The 9734-nt window shown below is 34.0% G+C and overlaps 1 protein-coding gene across 1 annotated transcript; it reads right to left on the bottom strand.

Annotated features, from left to right (window-relative positions):
• Positions 1-2393: 2393 nt before the first annotated feature.
• LOC143901107 (alanine--glyoxylate aminotransferase 2-like) lies at positions 2394-8689 on the bottom strand. Its single transcript, XM_077413074.1, has 9 exons — positions 8533-8689; positions 6230-6325; positions 6012-6130; positions 5647-5881; positions 4301-4394; positions 3740-3948; positions 3394-3619; positions 2912-3310; positions 2394-2708 (listed from the first exon to the last, which is right to left on the bottom strand). Exons 2-9 carry the CDS (start codon positions 6292-6294, stop codon positions 2601-2603), a joined length of 1455 nt encoding a protein of 484 aa, XP_077269200.1. The 5' UTR covers positions 6295-6325; positions 8533-8689; the 3' UTR covers positions 2394-2600.
• Positions 8690-9734: the final 1045 nt, after the last annotated feature.

Genomic DNA, 9734 nt, shown 5'->3' with positions numbered 1-9734 from the left:
TTTTATGTTTGTTCAACTTTCAAGCACGCGTGTAAAGTATTTAAACAATATATATATCTTATATTTAAAATATTCTACAAAATTTTTTTATAAAAATTAATAAAGGATTAAATGTGATTTTGTTAAAAAAAAAGAGTTGTAAACTAATTGGTCTATAAATATATAAATTGTTTTTAAAGAGACATTAGAAGACGGAGAGAATAAATTGACGATTAGTTTCTAGCTTTTTTTCTTCTTATGAGAAATAAACGCTTCCTTAACAAACACTCGACTCCTCAATAAAGATACGGTACTAAAAGTAATATTTTGTAAATTATTGAAAAATATATTTATGTATATATATATATAATATATATAGATGTGTATATATATACGTATGTGTATGCTAATTTGGAAAAATGTAATTTATCTGCATATTGTTGCATTTATAATTATAAGATACATAGCAATTAGTCGTTATAACTTAGACGAAAATATAACAAAAGTTCTCTTTTTACAAATTTGTTTAGATAAGAGAAATAAAATAAAAAATATTAATAGAATTTTTAATATTAAAGTGTTAGGAAATTTGATTTTTGTGCCATATTTTAATTTTATTCTTTTTATACTTTGTTGATTTTCAAAAGTTTAAATATTTGTAGTATAAACTCCCCTAGATTTAAAAATCCAATATTCTTCCAGAGAACTTGATTTTCCGTTCTATTTTGTCAATTTTTCGCGAATTAATTTCTAATAATTTTCAAGAGTTTGATTTTTTGCGATTCAAAAATTCTAGAATGTTCTGAAATTGCGCTTCTTGTAACGTTAGTGTAACGCAAAGACATTTAACGTTAGGACATGTAACGCAACAACAGTATATGTGACCGTAGATGTACGTTTATTTAGATTAGATAAATATTTCATTAATTGGAGGGGAAAGCAATTGTGGTGTAAGTCAAATTTTTTAAAATATTGACTCGTGTGCATAGACGCAATATCTATATACAATATATAAATTGCATCCATGCACACCATGCACACGAGTCAATATCTTAAAAAATTTGACTTACACCATTATGGCTTTTACCTTTCCAATTGTACGTATTTAATAAAAAATTTGTATAATAATATATTTTAATAAGAGCTTTAAAAAATTATAAAATATTACAAATTATTATCGACCGTCTTACGTCATTCTTTACTTTATTTGCATACGATATTATAGTTTAACTTATTCTATCTTATCGTAGATATTTTTATTTTAACAAAATATACATTTCTACATTCTGCAAATTCTTATCTTTCTTTCTACATATTTCTGTATATTCACTCATTTATTTGCTCGTTAATTCATACCGAGTTCTTATTATATAATATAACAAATTAATAATATAATTCTTACAGATATTTTCTCTGTTACTCATATTAGAAATATTACATTAAATATAATTTTAAGACATTAATAACATATCTGTTTTTTGTATGTGTACGTTATATAATTTTTAAATAAAATAAAATGAAATTTTTATTATAATTTGATAATATTATTTAAAATAATTTATCATATTATATATATATATATATATATATATATATATATTGTAATTATAATTATAATTTTATTACTATATTGCAAAACTTTTTTTACGTCTAGTCCACCAGATTTAATTGCGTTATGCCTGTCTTGCGCTCCTCTCTCTTCAGTTTTTATTTTTCTTTACTCAAACACTTTTTTAATTCCATAATTTTTTTGTTTATCTTTTTCGCATCTGAGTTTATTCTTATATTTGCATAAAGCCGAATAATACTAACGAAGAAACTTGACGCGAGCGCGTACAAGCATAAAGAAATTAGTTTTAATGAGTATGCGAACGGCACCAACATGGCAGCACTGTGTGCAATCATTGATGTAATTATTTATTCGTGCTTGCTCACGTCCGCTTGCTTGACCTAGACTATTGCTTTATACAAGCATATAAAGATAAACTGAAAGATATGTACCAAAAGTTAAACAAAGAATTATATAATTGATAGAATGAGAGAGAGAGAGAAGGTGTTTAAATAAACCAAAATTGAATTTAAAAAGAGAAGTGTAGAGAAAGAAAAACACGACCGTTTAAGAAAACAACTCGTTTTAAAAGTGTGCATGAATCATTCGTATTTTTTCACAATTGTTTATTCGAATGGATTTATTTTATTATTGATTCATTAATAAAAGAAGGAAAAAAATTAAGATAGAGAGAACCCATACAGTAAAATTGTAAGGTAGAATATTAAAAAAAAAACCATATATTTCAGGAATAAACAATATACTGGAATACATTATATAAACATATATTTCTTTTTATATCAAAATAAATTTTATTTTGTTAGGGAACGTTGAGATTGATAACCTTCAATTATATAAAAATGTATTGATTTTAACATATTTTTTATAACATCTTAATAATATATATATTGTTTCATTTTACTAAAATAATTCTATTTATGTATATATTTCCGAGATAATTATATATATAAAAATATATATCATAATAAGAAATAATATTTATCTTAAAAGTAATAATACTTTTTTTATATAAAACTATTTTAAATTTGCAATATTTGTACGAGATACGTTATTAATTAGCGTGAACAAATAGAGACTTTCCGCTATTCACCGCGGTGCTTCTATCGACTTCTATGGATGAGATCGTTGCTTTGATGATAGTTGTAGTAGTTTCCGGTTCCTGAAACACACACAATTATTAATTACATTATTTTTTAAAAGTCACGCATATTTAGTACAAAATTTTAAGAATTTATTTTGCTTTAAATAAATTTTTTTACCATAATAAAAGAAATAGTATTTTCTTGACACTTTATTTCTGTAAAGACTACTTCAATCGCTAGCGTGTCTAATAACAATAAGTAAACGTAAAATGCAAATCACCTCATCGAAATCAATATCGACTTCTTCGAGCACTTCATCGAGAACGGATACGAAATGATTGGCGTTCTCGAGTGTGAAGACCATCGGCGGCTTCAGTTTCAGAACGTTGTTGTCGGGCCCGTCGCTGCTGACAAGAATCTTCTTCTCCTTCATCCTAGATACCACGTGCTTCGCCTCCGCCGTCGCTGGTATCTTCTTAATTCTGTCGCGCACTAATTCGATGCCCACGAACAGCCCAGCGCCGCGCACGTCGCCGATAATCCTCCGTCGCTTCGCCAATTTTTTCAATTCCGCGATCAGATGATTGCCTACCTTCAAGGCGTTCTCCTGAAGGCCCTCACGTTCTATGACTTCCATCACTGCGTTCGCCACTGCGCAGGATACGGGATTGCCCCCGTACTGAAATTACGCAGAATATCTTTTGTTATAAACATATTTTCAGCAACTTCCAAAACGCTGATGTTAATAACATCTAAACTAACCGTGTTGAAGTATTCGATTCTAGTATCGCAGAAACTACGCGCGATTTCTGGCGTTGTTATGACGGCCGCAACGGGATGACCGTTGCCCATGGGCTTGCCCAATGTGACTATATCCGGCACAATGTCCTCGCCGTACAATTGAAAGGCCCACATGTGAGTGCCGACTCTGCCAAAACCGACTTGAACCTCATCCGCAATACAGACACCTCCTGCTTCGCGTACGTGCCTATAAAATCAATTTTTTTCCATATTGTCATTTATATATTTATTTTAGCTTTATGGTCTTCTCTATGTACGTAATACGTATCTATAAGTACGTATTAAAATAAAATAGTCTCGTATATACCTGTATACATTTTTGAAATAATTTTGCGGCGGCAGAATCTGCCCACCGACCGATATGAGACTTTCCGCGATGTAGGCGCAAAGTCCGCGTCCTTGAGCTTTGATGTCCTTGCAGATTTGCTGTACATCTTCGGCATATTTAACCCCGAGATCCTCGTCAACGTAATCGGTGGCGCGATATTTCCCGCGGTACACGTCCGGACAAGGAGCCTGAAAGAGAAAAGTAGCGAAATATAAAACATATGAAATATTCCATTTAACAATATAAACGATACAAATATATGATAAACATGATGTTTTCACAATCAAGAAATAATCTATATAACAAAGAAATTATAGTTATTTTAATAATAACAAATTTTGCTGTAAGATTAAGTCTTCAAATCTGTTGTCAGATTTTTTGTCTTAAAATTTTATTTTTCTTTATAAGGCTATCTCCGTGCCTGTCTTATTGATTTGAAGTTTCTTTAGAAAAAGAAAGATAATTCATATGCAATAAACAGAGACAATTTCATATCGTTATCAATATAATCATTTACAAAAAGCATTTATAATACTTTACCACGTGCACCCAATCCTTCTTGCCGGTGCCGTTAGGCTGGTTGAATTTGTACGGCGAGATGTCGATTATCGTGGTCAAATGTCCGTGATAAGCGCTAAAAGCAGAAAGATAAACGTGAACCGAATTTTCTTCTCTGGCCGTTACGTTCATCGAAATTTAAATTCTTCGAGGCACTGCAAGGCTACAATGTAGCTCTCTAAGAGAATTATTCATTATCATTTAATAAGTATTATTTTACTAAGTAAAGGCAGTCCCTGAAAATGTAACTTTTTTTTTAGCTTTTTCCCATTGTTGCCGAAGACGCTCAATGACCCCACCGTGGCTACTGGCTACGATATTCGCATTCGTGTCCGTGTAGTTGCCAAGGGCTACTCATTCATAAACTCGAGCAAAGACGTGAAGTAATTATTAATTCGTGTGCCCTCGAGCTGTCCTGAGCTACCAACGTCGATAGAAAGACAAAGCGTAAAGTCCACAGCTGCTTTTAATAATTAGAGCACAAGTGCACAAGCGCGTTATCGTTATCAGTTTTTTAAGTTCTGTATAATGCATCGGTAATAATTACAGTATTATCTCAATGTTTTACGCAACTTTGTACAGTTTTAGAATTGGCACTCAACTTTAACAAAGTCGCTTATTATGTGCTAGAATGCTAGATGTGACTTCGCTTTGTCTTCACATTTTACATTTACTTTAAGTTTACATTTTCATTCAAAACATCGTCTCATCGCGTTTGTCACTCTCTTTCTCTCTGTCTTTCTTTCTGTCTCTCTCGGATAAGTCCAGTCCAATATTCGGCGACATCGTCCTCACCGATAGAAGGCGAAAATAAATATAGATTATGTATCATACGTGTTGGCACGTACGTCGGTCGTGAGACTTACGCCACCTAAAAACAGCGACAAGATCTTTATGGTGGCGAATTCTATTTTCCGCCGCGGTGAAAAGAATCGGATGTCCACATCCGATTTGCCCGTCTGGTACGCTCGATCTCGATTGCCCAAAAAAGCGACGTGTTTCCGCGTCCCTGTCGATTTAGAGCGGTAAGAAGCTGCAAAAAAGACAAATCGGTCTGATTAGTTCGGCAGTGAATTTTCTCATCAGTGTTTGTTCGCAGCCTGAAATATCCAATATATTTTGAGCCAGATACACACATGCGGCACATTGCTTACATTGTCGAGGAGATCCGAGTAGGAACGGAATAATGGAAGTTCATTCCATATTCGTCTCGTTAACCGACGGAATTTTCGTGACATAGCGCGTGGAACTCAATAATAGAATGTTATAAAAATATCGCACACACAGAGAGTATTAATTCTGGCAGCCTGATGGATGGAAGAACTTACTGGTCCAGTGTAATGACATCCTTGTTCTTCGTGTGCGTCCGAGCGAGACGGAGCGCAAGATCATTAGCTTCGCTCCCGGAGTTCACTAGGAAGCAAACGGACAGCGGTTCTGGCAGAAGCGATGCCAGTCGACTCGCGCATATCACCAGGTTGTCGTGAAGGAAACGATTGTTCGTGGACAGCAAGGCCATCTGTTCCTGTCCAGCTCGCACGACGTCCGGATGACAGTGACCGACTATAGGGAGTCAAATTATATCGATATATCGATTAAAAGTTATGTTGTATAAAAAAAAAATCTGCAATTAAGACCAATGAGGCTTAACAATGACGAATTATCTAATATTTAAGAACTGAAAAGTACGTACCATGCGCAACGTTATTTATGCAGTCCAAGTATCTATTACCCTTCTCATCGTACATGTGTTGTCCCTCAGCTCTTACGATTTTTAACGGATTTGATTTGTAAAACAGCTTGCACGATTGTCTAGAATAAAAAGAAATCGTCATGACACACTTTTATTTGTTTAAAATGCATTAGAGCCAAGAACGCCTTGTGCTTGCCATTTGTAAATGTGTTGCTTACCCGATATAGCGATCGCGAAGCCTTATGGTGTCGGATTTTGGCATCTGCTCTAAAGATTCCGCCATAGTAGAGTCTGGTGGAACTTCCTAATTACACCTATAAGGAAATAACAACAGTACAAAAAATTTTATCATTCGACGTATCATATTGGCAATTGGCAAACATATAATTGTATAATATAGGTACTCGGTACATTTCCATCACAAATTTTTCTAGCAAGTTTGTAAATCGATCATGTTCTTATCAGAATAAATAAATTATAGTCAAAGTAACGATAAAAAGATTAAAAATTTTATCGCGATGATCTTATATAGCATTTTTTAACTTCTTTGATGAATACATAATTATATTGTGACGATTGCATCGTCTGTTCGAAATCGAATTGCTTTCGGAGTTATAGCATAATTTCTCTCGAAACGCGCTCGGACTCTCTCGAGTATCTCTTAAATTGTTAAGCTAAATATATTCGCGTTTCGGAGAATAGTCGCCGTGGTTCCGAGCAGTTTCAAGAGGCACAAGAACAGTGTCACGCTTCTTCCGCGTGTATCGATTCTCTCCCTTTGTCTCGGGAATCTCCGAGCGAGAAGTTAACACCCGGGACAAGGAGAGAGACTTATGTCCATTTCTATCTCAACGCAGATTAACTTTAATCTCGGTTTAATTTACCTTTCATCTTTTTCTAATTTTAAGAGTTAGATAAAAATAGAAAGTAAGTTAAACCGAGATTAAAGTTAATCTACATTGGTAGAAATGAACATTAGACGAAAACAGCTGATCGGTTATCCATCCGAGGACTGCTGAACAGTTTAAAATTGTCAAATGACGTACGTCTCGGGAAGTCGACAGCCCAACCGACATCTCCGACCAATATTTTAGAAGCTCATCTTGTAAATACACCAAAATAGACAAAAATAATATAAATAAAAACATATAAAAGCGACAATAATAAACGGACGGTTAGCGCAAACAATCACTTTGGAGTAAACAATCGCGAATCGGTTAATTTTGAGCTTTCTTTCTATTTTCGCCAAATTACAAATTGAATTTTATTTTGCAACGCGGCGCGATGCACATCGCGATCCGCAGCATCCGATGACCGTGTGGTCACTTAGAAAAGCGACCACGTGGCAAATTAATGTGGAAAGAACTTTTTTGAAAAAGGGTTAATCCTTTCGAGAGACTTCTTCAGCACGGTGCCTTTCAGGAGAGAAGAGCCGATTTCGCGCAACTGGTCCAGAAAGCAAGAGACTGTTTCGACTGTTATAGATTAATTTCTTGATCTCAATTTGATATTTTCTTCAAGAGTCATTAGTTATTGCAATTTTTTAATTATTATCATATATCTTTCTAGCTGAGGCTTAAATTAATTAATTAAACTAAAATACTGTTAAATTAAATTTTATATAAAGTTAAAAGAAAATTAGTTATATATATTCATTGGTTCCCTAAAGTAGAAAATTCTTCTTTTTCAATCGTTAACTGAAGATTACTATTGATCTGACCTCGGATTTGACATTTTCGTTAGGAAAAGAATTTATCTGAAACTTATCAAATTCGTTCATTGAAGAATAACGCCGTGGTGTAAATGGAGTAATTTGTGTAGTGAAATTGATAAATGGCTGTGCATTTAATGATATAGGCATCCGAGAAGTGTAATTTTCCGGTGCCCGATAAGCGCACGTGATTACCACGTGCAAGTAGTATTTCCGTACGCGCTTGACCTCGCATCTCATTTGCAGAATGAATCTCGAAGAGAATATAATTCGACATATTGGCTGCCACTTAATGTTCAATAATTATTTTTAACAGCTTTGCACTGTGTGCAAAGTAAGTCTATAACGTACAGTAATGCAAGTGCGACGTTTTAAAGGTAAAATTTTAAATGCAAATTTGCGAGTTTGCGATTTATCGATCTGCGATAGTAAATGCTGACGAGAGATCACTTCGTTCAAAAATTATTTGCCGTGTTCTGAAGTTATAATATTTTAATTGAGAAGAGAAATATAGATTCTCCAAATAGATCAAAAGATCTATTATTAAAAAATAATGAACAAGAACACCCACTGTATTGCTTTTTTAAATAGAGATCAGAATTATATTATATATATATATATATATATATATATATATATAACATATATATATATTTTTATTTATTTATATATATATATATAACAGAAGATAGTAAAAATGTAAAAAATAATTCTATTACGATATTGTTTTGCTTGAAACACACAGCAATAATTAATAATAAATAAAAAGAGACTTGTGCGCGATCTGCATGCGATCATCGGCAATCGTACCTGAACTCGTAGTACAACGGTGAATCAACGTGGCCCAACGTTGATCCGAGAATTTCTATTCGATTACTGCGGGTGCTGGCGAAAATACTATGCTGCAACCTGTATTATACAGGCTGTATATGTCATATATAGAGGGAAGAGTAAGCCGGCGGGAGTAGAAAAATACGGGGATGCGCACGCGTGTCGGACCAACGGCTCTCCCTCCATCATCGACACCCCACTTCCCACGCAGCTTTGTGCGTCACTCCGAGCGCCGATTATATTCATTTCAACATAGTCTTTTTTACTGAACAATTACATAATAAAGCGATTGCCGATATCAATTCAATAAATATTTTATGTTTCGAAATTAATTAAAATTAAAATTAAATATCAAAGAACAGTTAACTTGTTTTGCTTAAATTTATCATTGTACTAGTATCACAAAATGTATTACAAAAATGCCAGTTATCGTACGAATTAAAAATAATATATATATAGTTAGGGTTTAAGGTTAAAAAAATAAAAGCAATCATTTTCTTCGCGATAGGCGTCAATATTTTTAATCTTGTAAAGAGGGTGATCTTGCTCTTGATACTGAATATCGAGAAGAAGATTTGACAAGAAAGACCGTTAATATGTATATTTTTATTTTGCCAATTGCGGGTCAGATAGAAGTAAAAAGGAGATCAGAATATTATAAATAGAAGTGTAATCAAGGTAGAGAGAAATTAAAATTTCTAAGCCGTATTTATTAGCTGCTTCAATACGTGGAATATCTTTTCGAGGAAAGATTCCTGAATTCTCGAGAATGTTCTCTCTCGCGACTTCGGACTTTTATAAAGCCGCGAAAGATATATTCATGGTCCATATTTCGGGCGGCATATAAATAGGAGCCACGCCACGGTTAGTACTGCCAAAGCCACCGGCAAATATCGTGGTCACGATAAAGAAAGCCACGTGCGGCACGCACGTTTCGACGATGATAGCGATACTCAACACGTGATACGCGCTATCGGATAGGTAATTTAAATGACAATAGCAATCTCGCGATACGCCGCGATATCACCCGTAGTAAACATAAGTCACGTTCGCGCTCGATTACAAATCTTCCACTGTGCGCGGGCGTGAAGTCAGCAATCGTCGCTGCCGTCTTTAAGGGAGACGTATCTGCAGAAGCCACTGACATTTATGTGGCATTTTATTTCGCTGATGAATCATTG

Source organism: Temnothorax americanus, unplaced genomic scaffold (assembly GCF_048541705.1).
Source record: "Temnothorax americanus isolate GAGA-0224 unplaced genomic scaffold, ASM4854170v1 Scaffold32, whole genome shotgun sequence".
Classification (NCBI taxonomy): Eukaryota; Metazoa; Arthropoda; class Insecta; order Hymenoptera; family Formicidae; genus Temnothorax; species Temnothorax americanus.
Note: the sequence above shows the minus strand (reverse complement) of the source record. Positions and strands in the feature narration are given on the sequence as shown.

What these genes read in the sequence shown, in the direction of transcription:
- LOC143901107 (XM_077413074.1), bottom strand. Translation starts at nt 6,294, where the DNA reads ATGGCGGAATCTTTAGAGCAGATGCCAAAATCCGACACCATAAGGCTT. An exon ending in CTTCGCGATCGCTATATCGG is followed by an intron (nt 6,131 to 6,229) that starts GTAAGCAACACA and finishes TTTTTATTCTAG; the next exon opens with ACAATCGTGCAAGCTGTTTT. An exon ending in TATTTCAAAAATGTATACAG is followed by an intron (nt 3,620 to 3,739) that starts GTATATACGAGA and finishes TTGATTTTATAG; the next exon opens with GCACGTACGCGAAGCAGGAG.